At 38.9% G+C, this 18,432-nt stretch overlaps 1 protein-coding gene across 2 annotated transcripts in view; it reads right to left on the reverse strand.

Moving 5' to 3' along the window:
* Window positions 1-1,461: 1,461 nt before the first annotated feature.
* The window catches only part of CALCR (calcitonin receptor), a 61,716-nt gene continuing 44,745 nt past the window's right edge, over window positions 1,462-18,432 (reverse strand). Inside the window, exons 5-15 of one of the 2 annotated variants that reach the window (XM_084897573.1) lie at window positions 18,127-18,237; window positions 15,199-15,311; window positions 14,413-14,504; window positions 12,779-12,905; window positions 10,390-10,543; window positions 7,770-7,830; window positions 7,613-7,679; window positions 6,646-6,864; window positions 5,276-5,317; window positions 3,632-3,696; window positions 1,462-3,523 (exon numbers count right to left, since the gene is read on the reverse strand). In XM_084897573.1, the coding sequence (XP_084753699.1) occupies window positions 3,325-3,523; window positions 3,632-3,696; window positions 5,276-5,317; window positions 6,646-6,864; window positions 7,613-7,679; window positions 7,770-7,830; window positions 10,390-10,543; window positions 12,779-12,905; window positions 14,413-14,504; window positions 15,199-15,311; window positions 18,127-18,237 (1,250 nt within the window). In that variant the 3' untranslated portion in view covers window positions 1,462-3,324. Of the gene's footprint in view, window positions 3,697-5,275; window positions 5,318-6,645; window positions 6,865-7,612; window positions 7,680-7,769; window positions 7,831-10,389; window positions 10,544-12,778; window positions 12,906-14,412; window positions 14,505-15,198; window positions 15,312-18,126; window positions 18,238-18,432 lie in introns of both variants that reach the window. The other variant, XM_084897572.1, reaches the window with a different exon arrangement.

The following is an 18,432-nucleotide window of genomic DNA, read 5'->3' on the forward strand; positions in this document are numbered from 1 at the left end:
TTACTACCAGTAACCAATGCAGTGTGCTTCTGAGTTTACCTGATGGCCTTTCTATTGATAAATGTGGCTTCTGATTCCCCCCTCCATGAATAATCTTATTTCAAACTCTGAATGTTAACTCCTCTGAAGAGTAGTTGAACTGTAATGTAGCCCATGAAAGAATTACTATTTTAGACCTCATTGTCAAGAAAAGTCCTTGCTAAGCCTTTGTGCAGAGGTCTTGTTCTGAGGGTGTTTCTTATTCCTTGAAGCTGACCCACCCGATGCTAATGAGGAGTAAAGGTCACACCCAACCACACGCATCGCTTTGTTCTCCCACCCTCCAAAATATGAGCGGTTATGGTTTGAGGATAATGTTTCACTTAGCAGATTGTGATTTTTACCACAGTCTCAGGAGAGAAGCAGTTAACCACGGCAGACAGTTTGCCATGATAACTACTATTAATAAGTATTTGTTGTGTAGCTGAATGAAAGGTACATGAAACATCAATGACAATGAAGAAATGAATGAGACAAGATGGAGCTCCATGATGATGCCATTTCTGTCATGTCTTTGTTAACATGTCTTTGTTAACATCTTTCCTTGATCAGGACCCCATGATAGCCATATGTACCCAAAGGCCTTTGTTAGGTCACTTTATAGTTGGGATCAAGCACATGGACAGCTGACCATCTGAATTCAAGCTACTCTCCTGAAGAGTCTGATTTTATGGTCTGATGGGAGATTACTTTTGTTCTTCAAGATCACAAAAACATAAGGGAAAAGATATTGCCCTTATGTTTTTTTTTTTTGAAAGTTCTCCAGATCTCACAAGACCAACAATTTTGGATGCTATTGCATGTGAAGATGCTACAAATTGTGCCTGTTCACCTTTATCAGTCCATCATAGTTCTCATTTACCTCAGTTTTGCATGTCATGCTTTCCAATAGTGGCCTTTATGTATTTTAATGACATTTAATTAGTTGCCTTTTATCCAGCCTTAGTCTCTCAAAGTATATTACAAATCAGTGATTATAACAATTCTAGTCATCTGATGTGATGTAAGACAATTCAGATCTAGTCCCAGAATAATGAAAACCAACAACAAAATAACCCAAAACAATAAAAGGCTATGATATTGTCTTGTCCTAGATTTCTTTGCAGTGCTTCCCAAACTTATACACAATAGATTGATGGTTGTATGTGCTGTTTGTGTTGTCAAGGTTTTGAGAAATATGCCACAGAGTTTATAGTCATATTGCTGACTAAAGATAGTTAAACGAACAAAACCTTAATGGTTTTGCACATGGTTTTCTAACTTCTACTTTTGGATTGTCTCCTCCCCTCCTGTAGTACTAACCAGATGAGATGTTAGCAGCCCATGAATGAAATGAAAAAGACCATGGAATGAGCAGATGAATGAATGACAAGATAAATAATATATTTCTATAGAAAAAAATACGCAAACACACACCTTTTTGCTTATCACATATGATGATGTATTGATTGATTGATACACATACATAGCATAAGCATTTCACAATTTTGGCACAATGTGCAATTCTAAAATAAGCTATTTTGTTTCGTCAGCCCCTACTGTATTAGCTAAATAACATCTAGAATATTTTAGCAAAATATCCTCACATTTGTACTAAAGTTGCCTGAAATACTCTTCTTTCCATCTTCGTAGACAAAAATAGACTACTACATAAATACTGTGTTGCAAAAATACCCTCTTTATAACTCTCCCTTACCTTCAACAAAGGAGACTTAGCTACTTTAGTATCCAAAATACTTTTCTGAAAGAATATAATTTTTGGGGTTTGGGGATAGGGGTACACTATATATTTAACCAACACAAATTAATTATTTTATCTTCCCACAACGAATCACTTCTAAAAGCAGCAGCATAAGCTATCACAGATTAGACGAAATTTGCAGGTTTTGATGTATCTCCTCACTTTGCATACCAATTCAACTCTGATTAATGTGGCAAATTCACATATTAATTTCAGGTGCCATTAATGATTCTGATTTATTCAGGGATTTTTGAAGATTTTTAGACTTGGGAAGTAAAGAGAGAGATGGGAATATAATTTTGGGCTTCAATGAGAAATACTTTTATTTTAAATAAATTTGTGTATGGTTAAACTTGTAGTGGTTACACATTTTCTTTCCTCCTCTGGTTTGGCTAATCATAGCAAACAGAGGTCAGCTACAAACTGATTTCTAATCAGCCATAGTGAGTCTTTCTGAGAAAGACTGGGATCTTAGTAAGCTGTGAATCTGAGTGGATGGCAGTTAATAGACTTTTATGATGAGTCACCAATTCGAATTATCTTTTGCTGCAAGATAGCACCCAAGGGAAAGAGGTAATTGGCCTTATAAAATTTGGAATGGTTTGCTTTACAAATCTTAGAATTTAGGAAAGCAGAGAACTCTCTTTAGAGAGATTAGCCTCTTCCGTTGGGAATTATATTTTTTGGCAGTTTTGTGAAAAATTTAGCAAGGATTCTTTGTGACCTCCCAATTTGTAAGTGTCAGCGACTGAAGCATACTCAACAGGAAGGCCAATTCCTTACAAAAGGGAGGGCTGCCCCATGGACAGGACCATCCAAAACCAGGCTGAGCGTGCCATAATATGAGCACCCCCATTCACAAACCTGCCCATCTAATGTTTCAAGCAAATTGACTCAAAACATTTTTGTTTTTCATTCAAAGCATTACATCTTCCTGCCAAGGACAGATCTCTCCCCTATATTCTTGGTCATCTCTATATTAGAAAGCCTCTTTGTCTTGGGGAGGTCATGTTGCAGTTTGTGTGGTTTTATACTGGGGTGGATGGTAAAACGTCTGAATAGCATTGGAATTGATCGAGATAAACAGATTAAACGTTTGGACCCATAGCCAAATACCGAAATATCCTAATTCAAACTTTAGAGTTAAAAGCGCAACTATTGACAGTGATTTTGATTTTTTAAAGGTATAAATGGCTCAAGATTTTACAATGAGCACCTTGGATCTGAATCCGGTCTATTTAAGTGTTTTTCTTAGATACCTTTGCTTTGCATTACACCTGCATTTTTCAGTCCTAGATGAAAGGTGGAATTTACAAGTGTTGGCAGTGGGAGACTCCATTCCTTAGACTGTCTCCCATAGCAATAGTACCAAGAAGAACAGCCTTCGGATTCACTATGGATAAAACCACTGAACACAACTGTTCACGAATGAAATATCTGACGCCTGGGAGGGTGGTGATCACTTGAAAAGCATGGGTGGGCTTTCTCCCAGGGGATGAAGTCTCAGAGATCACGGTACTGGACTGGCCCTACATCTTAGCGCTTTACTCCCGCTCAAAGATTTCCATCGGGATGATGTCATGAATCTCCACGCCATTACGGAATTCGATTTCGGCTTCCACTTCGTATTGGATGTCGTTGTCATTCAGCTCCTCGTCGTCGTTGTTCATCATCTCCGGGTTGTTGTTCATCTCCAGGTCGTTGTTCCTCCGGTTGTTGGCAGCTGCCCGGATCCTCCGCTCTCTGTGGCAGATGCAATCAGGGATATCGTCAGGATCAGCATTGGTTGCAGCCGCAGCTGCAGCCAGAGCTGCCAGCAACATATTGTAATTCTGGCGGCGTAAGGCGTACCCTTCGCGGCGCTGGTTCCAGCGGGTTCTGAACACTTGCAGGCGGCGCATCACGACTTCTTGCACCTGGAAGAGGAAAAGTCCCGTTATCACGTAATTGTCAGAAATGGCCCACGCCAAGTTTAGGGGCACACTTCTTGGGACTTATCAGAGGTTCAAAGCGGTCGGCTGAATTGTAAATCCGACCCAAAGAGCTGTGTGGTATAGGCTCTGGCGGCGCAGAGAGGAATTTGCAAATTGGAGCCCTGAGTTACTTGTCTAGGCTATCATGGGTAAGGCTACTCGCTACTGTGCAGAAGTCTCGTCCTTAGTGCTTCAGTCCAGTGACTGCAATTTGATTTGGTTTCCGCACTCCATGCATGGCATGCACATCATAGTAGGGAGAAAGAGCTGGGAAACATTTTATCTGCTCCCATCTCTGACAAGAAAGAAGCTTTCATCTGAACCTCTCCACATGACTGGTCATGAAAATATATATGCAAAACATAAAACGGTTCTGGGATTTATGATAATTCTGTTGATTTTCCTTTATCCGATATGGCCAGATAAGGCTCTGGTTATCGGAGTGACAGTCTTTTCGGAATAAAATTATTTCTTTCTATGGATACTAATACATAAACAATTCTCTTTAGGATTTAGATTTTTAGATTTTTTTTTATTTTATTTTTTTACAATGTATTTTCCAAGAAGTGGCATGGCTTTATCTGGGTTGTTCTTTCCTTTAAACATGGGTCCTTAAAGATCAGGTTTATAATCTAGGAGCCACCAAGAGCGCTGTTGAGGACTTAGGAAACATATTGTTTCCGCATATTTTTGGAGAAGCAATGTCCCTAGACAAAGGTCACTGGTAGTTGCCACCCATTCAGCATTTCTCAAATACCAACATTGTCCTCATAACTAAAACTTAAACAGACCATCAGAAGCATCCCAGGTGGACAGGGTAAGTTTAGAGGAGTTTAGAAAAGCACCCAGCAGAATAAAACAGGAGGTCTTTGCTTCTTCTCACCTGCCCTTTTCAAACAATCCCCATTGGAGTGCTAAGCATATTAATTAAGTACCCAGCTCAGCATGAGGCCAAGGGTTTGAAGTCTAGTTTTTAAAAATTATTGCCACAGAAATGTTCACAGCCCTCTACAATTGTATTCCAAAATTATAACCTCTCCTTTTGTGTGGCGATGACAATCTGCGTTAATTTGTAAACCACACATATTAGAATGGGGCCTTAGTGGCTAGGTTTCAATAATTACACTTTAATAAGGGCAATTATTTTCTACAATACCACAGATTGAGTCTGATGCTGCTTTGATCCAAGAATAAGGACATTAAATCTGAAAGAAAAACCCAAAAAACCAAAACACCCCCCCAAAAAAAACAAAAAGCCCAACAAGGAGATTTTCGTTGCTCCTAAAGCAACAAGGGTGCAATCCAAGCAAATCAGGACTTAGCGGCCCGTCAGAATAACATCTGCAATTGGGCCACACGAGCACAGAAAAGACTCAGTGGTAGAAAAACACAACTTGGCTAGTCACGTCACCCTGGAAAGAAAACTGGAGAAGTGAGGCCACTTGAAAAGAGGCCCTTTGGAAACTGTCAAGTACCAGCTTTGTATACACGAGTGGCGGTATTATGTGAAAGGCGTGCTTACGGCAGAGTTGTAGAAGCAGTAAATCACGGCAACGAAGAATCCCTGTAAAGAGGAGGAAGAACAGAGCCGGAGTTACTTTTGTGTGCATTACACTGTACAGCCATCAATATAAATAGTCACCCTGGAGAGGAACATTTTACTGCGGCAAAAGCAAGTCGAGGCTGGATGGAAAGCAGTTACTACCACTCATATTCAGTGCTTCACGACTAGAATATGCCATGTGTTTTTCTTGTTAGAAGAAGTCTGCCCTTTAGTCAAAAGGACAGCTCTGGTCAGCATGGTTAATGTGCCGCTGTCTTTAACATGAAGAGTTCTAGCAGAATATGCTGATTGGAGCGGATTTGAAAAGAATGCTTTGTACGGGATTTTAAAAACTGAGATCTTGTAGAATTCAGTAAAGGAAACTTTTGCAGGTACGACTGTCACAGTGCCTGGCTATGGGCCAGACTGTGCCCGTGTCTTCACGGTGAACTAGTGCACTGCTGTACCCACAGCCAAGTTTGTCTCTCCAAGAAGGACACAGACGAAGGGACCTCAGAGATCCCGGTCACTACTCAGAAGTTCCCTTACGTTTAAGCCTTATCAATAGGAATGGCCAAAGCAATTATTAAAACAAACCCTAAACTTTATTTTAGCCCTATTAATTTTGACTTCTAGTCGTAGAAAGTATAATTACTTGGAAATGTATAATCAAGACAGCAAAACTCTGGCCTAAGAGCCCATGGCAGACTCAGCTCTGCCTTTGGACCTTCCATGCCCCGACTTGCTTTCAAAATACCCACTACTATGTCTTCAATGGGCCTGTGGATCTGGGGCAGACTGAATGGAAATAGCCATTCTCCATGTTTGTGTGGCAGACATTGAGAAAGCACCTGAGGGCCCATTCTGTGCTCTCCCGCAAGGGGACAGACCTGGATGTCCTTCCCTTTACAGACCCTGAACGTGACCCGGTGGATTCCTGACACCCCGGTGACCAATGGAGGGCGACAGAGCAGAAGCCATGCATGGCTCTGTGCAAATTCATTACCCCTCATCGCAAAACTGATTCAACTTGAATTTACTTATGAAAAGAGGTAATTGCAAGTTACCAAGCGGGAGAATATGCCTACCATTGCAGGAATGGCTGACCTTATAGACATTCTAGGGTCCTGACCTCTCTAATCATGGTCAAGGCAATCAAATGAAATCACTGAAAAAAACTGGATGGCCATTTAAGAGGGAAACAGCTCCCAGCTCGGGGTCCAGCAAAAGGATTTCATACCGATACAACATCTGCTACCCTGCTCTATGCTTTCAAGGTCTGAGTGACCATGCTGGTAGTAACCTAGCTGGGCAGGTATGGAATAAGTACACCCGGGAGGCTTCCTTACCTGGAAGTGGCTCAGAAAGTGCATCACGTAGTCATAGACCAGGGCCAGAGTCTTGGTGTGAGGCCTCCAGGGGAAAATGACGAACTGGATTCCCAGCAGGGGCACCAGGACCAGAGTGGCCTTCACTGCCTTCAGGTACCGCAGGACATCATGATGGCCGTCATTCCTAATCTTCTTCACGAGCACGTAGAGGATGTGGAGCAGAATGAAGAAGTTGATCTGCAAAGATATGATGTTATGAATGAGCAGACCACCCAGATCAGTACCACTGAAGGACACCTGCTTTCCTTAATTCTTTACTCAACGTGGGGAGCAGAGAGCACCTACACAGGATGTGAGACTGCCTAAAAGGGCATATTCTCCCCCAACCCAACCTCTCACTGGTCATGTGATTTTGGGTGAGCTTACTTGAGTCTTTGGGCCTAGTTTTCCTAATGAGTCAAATATCCTGGCGATGTCTCTCCTCGGAAGGGCTGCTGTTACAAACAGCATGGGACTGTACATGAAGTGCATGGAATAGTTTAAGTGCATGATCACTGGTAGGTAGGGTGGCGGCTCATGCACCAAAGATAAAGTGGAAGCTAGTTTTGCTTGGCAGAGCCCAGGGGGAAAAGATCAGGGGGACTTTGCTGTCCCTTACTTTCTTACCAGCAACATCTTCAACATTCCCCAGCCCTTGCTCTTTACCTTTAACTAAGAGAATTCAGTTATAGTATTGTTTAAAAAAAATCTAATCTTTGGTGTAGGGTGTATAGAAACGAGTGTATGTACCCCCCACTTCCCAATGTTATTAAATACAACTTTTTTTTCCTTCCAATCCAAGACTCTCAAATCAAATTGTTCTTCTTCTTATAGATCATTAATTAGCTTCATGTAAATATTACAATATATATGCTATATAGAAGCATCTTCAAAGAAACCCTCAGAGATAACATTGTTAACAAGAGACTCCAAAAGCAGTTCTCACCGTCAGGGCGCCCATGATAGGGCCATGGATGATGTAAACCAGAGCGGTTTCCATGCTCATCCAGCAGCTGGGGGGAAAAAAGGGGTGGGGGGGAGAATATATCAGTACAGATGCATTTTATTTACATTTATTTATTTAACTGAAATGACCACAATACCTGTCATTGAATATCTTCACTCTAGCAATAGCATGGGCTATGGTTGGCAGCACGGGGGACCCTAAAAATGTAAAAAAAAAAAAAAAAAGTACAAATTACACCTGGTTTTCTGGCCATAAGCTATCACTGCAGGTGAATGGAAAACGGTAGTTTAAAAAACAGTGGCACATTTAACATCTCTGTCAAGGTATTTCCCTGATGTGTTTGCACAGATTATCTTTTGTCAAACCAGGTAAATGTGTTCTTGGTTAGCATATCATGTGCTTTCAGAGAGTTTGGTTAAGAACACGCAAATAATCAAAAGCCTTTCTTAGTATGGCAGGTACAGTCTACGCTCCTTAGGACTATTCTGCCATTGTTGTTAGTGACGTAGACCAGAAAGCCTTTCATGGTGCATGAACTGGGCCCTCTCCTGGGGAGAAGCTGGTTACCCTGGAGGAATGTGACTTGGGACAGCGTGTGGATGTGGTCGTGTCATTGCTCCGAAAGCACTGTTCCTGTTTGCAGTACTTCTTCTCGGCCGTTTGTTTTCCTGTGTGTGTCATGCCCATTGGTCCTGTGCTTTTTCAATAAGAACACTTCAGAAGCGCCAGTGTAAGTTCTGGCTGCCGAACCTTTGTGAAGGTAGCGTCGTATTGACTTCTCTGCCTACACCTGAAGTTCTAGTGGAAACAATTTTGAATTTATAAACATAATGATGGAGATAGTTACTGGCAATGCATCCTGCCAGGTTACATCTTTTTATAAATAAATGTTCATTCTATACAGGTAGCCTAGAATAAAGTTGTGATTTTTGTAAGAAAAATATATCTGTTTTTCTCAGATGTACCCATGTACAACAGAATATGATTTAATTTGGTTTGAAAAATTTGTAGAATGAGTTTTTAAGTGATTATCAGACTAAGAAATGTGTCTCAGAAGTAAATTAGACTTACACATTTTGATTTTCTGTGAATTATATGGGAAAAGAGAGTGCCTGAAAATATTGAGTTTTCACCAAGAACAACCTTACCTTCTAAACCCATGAAGCATATAATTTAATAGGAGCATCAATTAAATGTTTGACCTGAAAGAGTTTTGAGTTTGACTATTTATACAAAACATAATTGTGCTGTATCCACAGCAGTTCTAACATACCATTTCCCCACTTGGGTTCAGAGGTATTCATTCTCTGGATTCATTCTGAAATACTTACTTTTAATTAGACAACAAGAAAGGCATATGGAGATTTCACTCCCATCTCACCATTTTGTAGAAAGGAAAATGCGTTTCTTACATATCACATAGAGGAGTATAGGCCACATATCTGTTAATTCCTAAGGCTCTTTGCTTTCCTCTAGACAGGATACCTCTTTTCTGCACTTAAAAGAAACAATAATCCTCACCAAAGAATACTGATTTTAGAGAGAGGAAGGGTGAGAGAGAGAAAGAGAAACATTGATGTGAGAGACATTGATCAGTTGCTTTCTCTATATACCCCAACCAGGGTTCAAACCCACAACCTAGGTATGTGCCCTGACTGGGAATCAAACCTGCAATCTTTTGGTGTCTGGAAGGACGCTCCAATCAACTGAGCCACCTGGCCAGAACTCATTACATTCTTTTTGATACAGCTGAACAACTGGTTCATTTTCTCCTTTGAATTGTTTATGCATGTTAAGCAGATATCTTCATTAATCTGTCTATGATGATTCTGCAGAAAGCTTTTATAACTAATTCACAATGTGACAGTATATATGGAAAGAGCAGTATAAATTGTTCCTTCCAGGGTGCCCTCATCCCTGCTGAATGTCACAGGCAAGAATAAATGTACATCCTTTTTCTTCCATGAAATGTTTTTGAGTATGGCAGATGGGTGTTCTTAAACAGTCAAAACTGGTACAAGAAGTATGCCATACACTTATTTCGGAAGAAGTAAGTAAAATAGATCAAACAGAAATGGTGTCTCTGTGTGTGTGTGAGTGTGTGTGGCAGGCCTGGGTTGAGTTTTTATTTTCAGGTCTTCAATTGCAAGGCATCTGATCAGCATCAATCATTACTCTTGTGATGATCAGAATTGCTATGGGGAGGCTTAAATTATATCCAGTTGATTCTTGGCATGACCAGCTCTTGGAAGATTAGAAATTCTTGAAAGGGTGTTTTTGAGGCTGAGAAGGGCAGGGGAAGGAAAGATCAACCTCTTGTGCAAGACTGGAGCTAAAAGAAAAAACAGTAAAAGCCCATTTTGATCTTTGTATTCTTGAGTTGTTTTGAGGACAGAGAAAAACAGGAGAACCTAGCACCTGTGGCAGAGCCAGCAGATTAGTCAGAAACCTGATTTCTAAGTTCCCCGGATGGTCAAGGACTGGGCTGCCTCTGTTCCTCCCTAGGGTGGGCTGGCCCACAAGGGGAGCTATCTAGTCAGTTCACAATCTACACCAGAGCTATTCCTAGGCAATATTTGTTTGATCTGCTTCTATGACTTCCCAGACACATTCTATACCATTGGTAACAATGTCTGTTGGGTAGGGATTTAAATATTAAGGCTGATGTCCTCAGAAAGCTTTTGGATTCCAAGAACATTAGAAATATATAGACAGAGGTGAGTGTGGTTCAAAATACAGTTGGAGGAAATACATACCCCAGCCCAAGAGGTAATACCACTTCAGCGTCTTTCCCGCATTGAACACGTTCACCACAAGGAGCCGGTGCAGAAAGATCCCTTCGCAGAGCATCCAGAAATAATTGCAGAGCATCAGGTAGTTGTTGATGCAGTTCAGAACCTTGCAGCTCACCTGTCAGAAAGAAATGGAGATACTCAGTGGAAGACATGGGCAAGGATTTGACAGTAAGCAGAGGGTAAATGTGACAATGAGTCCAAGTATCTGCATTCAGCCCACCTGCAGCTTCCCCGAGCATCTGTTAACACATGCCAGCTTCCCTCTGTACCCACAAATCAGAGTCATGGTGCATAGGTCTAATTTTACTACATATAAACAAGCCATCTAGGGGAATGGAAGCCTAGACCCTAAAATGTCCTTTTCTTGTTACACTTTGGTGACTTGCATGGATTAGACAAATTTATTTTTCTTCAATGACTCTGAGACCCATCAGTTTCTAGAACAGCCAAGGATCTGTCACATGACATTTAAAGCCCCTTTTCCATGGCCAATGAGGTGAATAACCCAGAAATGGTTAATGCTGCTCCTGAAGTTCATTGATATGTTGGTGATATCTCTGTAGGCACAAGGAGGAGATCATCAGGGGATGCGTTTATCATATATGATCCAGGAGCTATGCTGAACCCAACTGATGACCTTTGCTTTAGTAACTGGCTGGTCTTTTAGTGCTGATAATCCTAATCACCCAAGATCATAAGCTCCCTGTTTCAGCAGAGTCACAATGCAATGGGAACTTCCTGACTTTGATATATATACATACATACATACATACTAAAACCTCAGGAGGAGGAACTATAGAGCTTCATATCAAGATGTTACTGCAGGTGGCAAACTAAGGGGCAAAAAGGTTATGTCAACTTGAAAAATGTCAATGTGCACATTCTCTAAAGCCAGCTGAATGAAGGAGGAAAGTCAGCATTAACTAACTTTGTAGAGAAGTGCTGAAGTGTCTCCAGAGGAATCTGAAGGTATAACAATTTTAATTAAATGTGAGTCTGTCATGCAATCCTGAGCTGACTTCTGTCTGATAAAGCCTTAGAGAAAATGAATTGAGTCTATGGAACTGTAGATATGATTCTGTGTGTTTGGGGCAAGGTGCGGGGCGGGGGGGCACTGGAGGAACTTGGGACTCATTTGATTTTCCTTATACAGGAGGCTACAGAAAATGTGACTTGATTGTTTTGGCTTTTGAGGTGCAAAAAACTCAGGTTCCCAGGAAAAACTAACCATCTCCCTGTATTGTATCTTTCAGACCCAGATAAAAAGTACAGACACATTTCTTTCCAGAAAGTGACAAGGATGCCACTTCCTTTAGATGCAGCAAGAACAATACTTTTAATTGTGTCTCCTGACTTTCCACATGAAGAAATAAGCAGAGAGAGAGAGAGGTCGAGAGAGAGAGCAATAAATGAAATTTTAAATATTATGGAAATGAAATGCTCCAATTATATGGATGACAATGGGCAATTTTCACATCACTCAGTAAACTGAGGATCTATTCAGACCTTATTTATGCCATGAGTTCTTATGAGTTTAACTTTAAAAAAAATTCAAAGGAATAGAATTTTCACACTTGGTTTTGTAAGAGAGAACCTGCTTAACCTAAAAACTTCCAATGGAAGGAACTGATTACTCTGATAGGAGAGGGACCGTGGACCCATAGGGACTCCTCACTGAGGAGTGAGGACACTGTTTTATTTTGCCCCTAAAAAATGTACTCTAATAGAAGTAGTGCAGCAACAGTTGGAATGATGCAGCTACCTTTTACAAGAAATAACTCTCTTTTTTTAAAAAAAAATATATCCCCTTGGGCACTGGGAAGGAATATCTTTTTGCCTCTTAACTGCTGACTCAGTGATCTGAGAATTGGGTCAAAATGAAAACAATAACCCATAACTCTTAATTTGCTTAGGAGAGAAAGTGTCTTAAATATATATATATATATATATATATATATATATATATATATTCATTCAAATTAGGCATGTCTGGATCACAGATAGATGAACTGATCATGGACATGCTTTTCCTTAATTTTCATGTTAGTTGCAATTTCAATTAATATTTGAAGATTGAAAATGTCCAACAACTTCCCTTTCTAAAAAAAGTTTTGCGCTTTTTTTTTTTTTTTTTTTTTTTTTTTTGTCCTTTCTAGTTTTTTCTTTGCTGTCTCTACTCTTGTTGGCTATGGAGAACATGAATCTAATGTTTTCTGGAATGTCAGTTTTTCAAGAATAATGCAACATTTCACCTAATTCATTTAGTTTTACAATTAATAACACCATGTTAACTATTTACAAATGCTACATCTTTAAAAATAGAATTGAAAACAAATAAGGCAGTGCTCACAGGATCCGAGTTCACGTAGTCATTATTGGGGACCACTAGGGTCAGGTAGACGAGGACACCAATAGAATTCAGGATGTAAGTCATAAACATGTGCTTATGCATGGTGACCCGTTGGCAGGAAAGAGACCTGGAAGAAAAAGTAACAGCATTAACCAGTGCTAAAACGTTGAAATACCCCGGGGAGTTGGGGGGGAGGTGACGACAACATTTTGGTAGTATTTGTAATGTTCCCTTTAGCAATAGTTGAGAGAATGTATTGAAGTAAGTGAGGTTGGTCCCATCTATAAGATCTTCCTGCGTTCTAAAAAACAGTTTCCCCACAGCTTTCAGGTCTCATGTGACTTTGTCCAACAAGTGCAAGAGTGGGTGATAAAAAAAAAAAAATCACTTTTAATTAGAATAAATGCCCCAAAATTAACGGAGAGAAGGACTCTTACAGGAGAAACCATTACTGTTTGGCATGTGCTTCGGATGAAAAGCTGACTACTTATTGATGTAACTGGGCAGAAACTGTGTGGCTGAGGGGACAGCGGAGCAGGAAGGGAGAAGAAAGGGGCCCGTGACAAAGCACTGGGTCCATGCCCTTGACCCTGACACACACAGACTTTATGAAGTCTCCCGCCATCTTCTCTTTTGACATTTCCTCTGAAGTCTTTTTATCTCTCATGATCCAAGGGGAATCAACTCTGTGGTTCCTACTGTCCACAACCTCCTGATGGTGGAGCTCAGGCACAGGCAACGAATTTTAAATAGGCTCAAATTTGACCTCATTACGAGGCATCCTGAGGTTTGGATCTGTCAATAACCTATCCTGGTTGCATAGCCATTTCCCACCGTTTGGGTGCGAAGCAATTTGTTGGATTTTTAAAAGCTCCTTCCTAAACTTTTTTTTTTTTTTAATGTTCCATGTGTATTTATTTATTTATTTATTTTTATATATTTTATTGATTTTTTACAGGGAGGAAAGGAGAGGGATTGAGAGAAACATTTCTTGAAGGTTTCAATATAATTTCTACTAATTGTTAAAATTTTTCTTGCACTTACTTGATGTCACTTACACTGAACTTTTTGAAATGAGTTTAAGGTACTTTAAATTTATTACAATTCATTCAGTAATCCAACAACATTACTGTGTACCTGCTATATAGACTTAGACCTTCTGGTAGATTCTAAGTCTATATAGATCAGTGGTCGGCATATTCATTAGTCAACAGAGCCAACTATCAAAAGTACAACGATTGAAATTTCTTTTGAGAGCCAAATTTTTAAAACTTAAACTTCTTCTATAGCCACTTCTTCAAAATAGACTCACTCAGGCCGTGGTATTTTGTGGAAGAGCCACACTCAAGGGGCCAAAGAGCTGCATGTGGCTCTCGAGCCACAGTTTGCCGACCACTGATATAGATGAACAAAACAGCTAGTAGCTTTGGCCTTCAAAGACCTTATATACAATGCAATTGCTTATTTGCTCTTAGAGTGATAACTAATATAATTTTTCTTGCTACTTCATGACTCTCATATATCCCTTATGATTTGTAGAAGATTCCCCTACCCCATGCAACTTTCACAGAGTTTTCCATTTATATCAGTATCTTAAAGAAGAAAGAAAAAGCAGATACTATGAGGGTACTTACTTGAAAAGCAGGAAAATCACCATTGAAGCTACCAAGGCAGTAAGAGAAAAAGTGTGTCCCGAAATGGCCAGGTAGAACATCCTGAATGCATGCTGGAGTAACAATAGCAGCAACAATACCAGTTACAAAGACCAATGCAGTGAGTGAATGAATGACTATAGATGGAGGGAATGGTTTCTATCTTTAAATATCAGTGTAAATCGACAACTGTTTCCCTCCTTTCAAGTAACTAAAATTAAAACAAGTATTTCAAAGAATTAAATTATATTGAATTATAATAAACTGGATGAATAGATTGAATATTATAGATTAAGAATATGCACAACGTGTGGGAAGAATACAAGACTGGATTTATCAGAGCTGTTCTTTACTCAGAGTATTATTATTAGGTCTTTGTGTACTTTCATAAAGTCAGTCACTTCACCTCTCTAGACCTCAGTAGTCCTCACCTATAAAGTAATTTGGTTAGACTAGATGATTTTTAAAGAGATTATATGAAATACTATTATAAGAAACACCAATAAATACTGGGATACAGAAATATTGAATGTAAAAGAATGGGAAAAGATGACTCAGATTAACACTAGCCATAAGAAAACTGGTGTAATACCATATAGGTGCAGATATTAAGTCAGGAAGATATAATAACTTTAAATTTCTATGCACCTAATAATATAAACACAAACCCCCATGTAAACATAAAGCAAAAACTGATATCTCCTAGTAACCAATAAAACACAGACAATGGCATTATCACCAAATTCTGAAATCTGAAATGGAACCCACCTTCATTTTTTCAGCCGTGAAAGCATAGCACATACTGTAGTTAGTCAAGGTATCATTCATGTCAGCAGTTAGTTCCCAAGTTCCATTTGCTTCACAGTGTTTCTCAGCCTTTTCTGTTAATGAAACATAACAGTTATTGCTTACCATTTCAAAACAACAAGAAGGAAAAATAAGGCTTAAAATCATTTCAAAGTGTTAACCGCTTCATGGAACTTGAATATGAGTATCAGTAAATGGAGACTACCATGAACCTACTAGATTTTGGAGATGTTTTATATAAAAAAAATCTCAATATATGGTGTCTCATTTTAGCTCTGTCAGAGCTCTGTAAAACAGATATCACTATCTCCATTTTACAAACAGCCCAGAAATGGAGAAGTTATGGAATTTTAAAAGTCAGTAGCTTGTGGGTGAGCAAGGATTGACTACTAGGTCTTTCAGATTCCAAAGTGTTACCTACACTTTACCTCCTGTTTTTGTTTATTTGTTTGTTTGTTTGTTTTAACAGACATTAAACTTATGATTTTTTATAGAACTGTGAGAAGAGCAAGACATACTTTTCTTCATTTATGTGCAATATTTATTTATTGACTTATGAAACTGCAGGGGTTTTTTTGGGGGGGGGGTCAAATGATCAAATATTGGCAATTTCATATGGCTAAATTCAATAGAACAAAGAAATTCAAAACTAGGGGATGCATCTTCTCTCTATGCCATTAATGTGAAATGTTTGACTCCAAGGATCTTACATACCTCTTTGTTAAATTTGTTTTTTACACTCACATATTCCTTTAGACTATTCACGTCTTTTGAATTTCAATCTTGTTATCCACTCTTTCATGATCTACCAAGCATTTTGTCTAAAATGAAATCTCTGTCATTTCATTAAACTGTTTTGTATATGATCAAGACATAGTTTTGGGCTAATCATTACATCCTAAAGAATATATATATATTTTTTTAAATTATAGGTATTTTTTAAGGTGTGCTTTTCTTTTGATATTGGGTTTGTCCCCTCAGCTGAGGTAGTTTTATCCAAAAAACAGACTGGAAAGATGGATCTGTGCCTGGAAATCTCTGATTTGCTGACCAAAAACTTATATTTTCATCAATAACGATAGCCACTTTGGCAAGAGCCCATTGTCACTTTGCAACTGGCATTGTTGCCCGAATTGCAGAACAGCTCTTTGTGCCCATCAAGTTACCACTAATGTAGTTGTCCAACAAGATTAATGAAGCATCATTTATCCGGAGGAGTCAGTAAAAACCTGGAGGATCACCACCAAATGGCATTTAGTTTGAGTTTACAGGAATGTAATGATGAGTGGGGCCCAGGATTAAGTCCTTTCTCTCTTCACATCACAGCTCTCCCATCAAAATGAGAATTCCCAGAAGTGGCTGACCTGAACTGGTTTTAAAAGTGCCCCCTCCCTCTCTAATCCCATTTACATTATATACGTCTTCCTGGGGTAGAATTTAGGATCTCATCTTTGAAGAAAGCACAAACAGCATCTCCCAAACATTGTCTTGGAGTTAGATGAATTTCTCTGCTTTCATCTGGATTCCAGAAACTTTCCTGCTTGCAGTTACTATCTGACGTTTTCTGTCTTAACTGATGTCCTCACTGTCATTGGGCAGTAACTTCTTGCCATTCACAGTCAATGAGTGAGACTAACTAGATGGGCTGCTTGACCCTGAAACATGGTAGAAAACTCTGACCAAACAACTCTAAAGTCTCAGTTGATTTTCCACAGCCTCGTAAGTGTGAAACAAACACTGATAACTAAGATGGCTATTAAAGGGTGGGTATGGTATACAGAGTGGATACATTGGACGAGATAATTAATTTCCTGGGCAGAATAGGGCTGCACAATTGAAAACGTATGAATTGTTTGTTTCTGGAATTTTCCATTTAATAGTTTCAGACTATGGTTGACTATAGTTAACTCAAAACATGGAAAGCAAAACTGTGGCTCTGGGGGGGATTACTGTAATATATAAGAAAATGTTTCGAAAAGGAAAAAAATGATATTCAAAGAAATGTGTTCCTATATTACTTTTACAACCAAAGTGAATTTGGTGTCACTATTTTACTAAACATACATTTGTTGAATGTTCATATTGTGCAGGACACAGAGCTGGGTATTAGTACAATTCATTGTAACAGTATTTATTTTATTATCTGAGCATATTTTAATGATCTGCTGGAATAGAAATCTGGTATCTGATTTATTTTTCCTTATATATCATGGTTTTATGTAATTTTTATCATTATATAAAATTACTATTGGGCATGTTATACCAGCTTGTTATTTGCAACCTCTAGATTAAGCATTTGCGTAAGTCACTAAAATGTGAGACAATTGAAAACATTTTTAGAAACCATACATTTTGAAAACGGATCACAATTAGTTTTAGAAAAATTAATTGAATTTCTAATTAAAAATTAGTATTATTTAAATTATATAAAAGTGAATTTTTATTCAAAATGTAATGGAATTTATGACCAGTCTGCACAATTGACCAGTAACGTGACTTAAAAAGTAAGGATAGCTTGTTGCCCTGGCTGGTGTGACTCCATGCACGGAAAGGTTATGATTCCTGCTCAAATCCCAGTAGGGGGCATGTAGGAGGTAGCAGATTGGTGTTTCACTCTCATATCAATTCCTCTCTCTCTCTCTTTCTCATTTCCTTTTCCCTTCCTCTCTCTAAAAATAAAAAAAATTCAGATAAATAAATAAAATAAAGACAGGTGGTTAGATGTGTGCAACCAGGTAGCATTTCATTTATGGAAATGCTTCAGAACATGCTAAACTATATTAGAGTATGAGTAGGTAGGTATATTTTATATCTGACTTTCTTTTGAGGTCCATGAAAAAAACTCTAAAAGCATCATAACAAAATATAAAATAAAAACAGATATTCTACCTGTTGTGTCAAAGTCGGGGAAATAATCTGGGCAATCCATTTGGGTTGTGATTCCAGCCGGTGTTTCCTCCCAGCACAGCCATCCATCCCACATGCGCTCACAAAATAAACCTGGCCATTTAGAAAGAACTTAGCATTACCATTGTCAAAAATTGTCCTAGAGGAACTTCATGGTGCATAGATAATTATTCTGGGGATTCTCACTTTGGAACTATGTTAAAAAACAAAACAAAACAGTTGCAGCAGTAGCAACAAAATAATGGTATTAATTTTACTGACCACTATGGAATTTACATTTTTGTAGTG

Source organism: Pipistrellus hanaki (assembly GCF_964339955.1).
Source record: "Pipistrellus hanaki genome assembly, chromosome: 10".
Classification (NCBI taxonomy): Eukaryota; Metazoa; Chordata; class Mammalia; order Chiroptera; family Vespertilionidae; genus Pipistrellus; species Pipistrellus hanaki.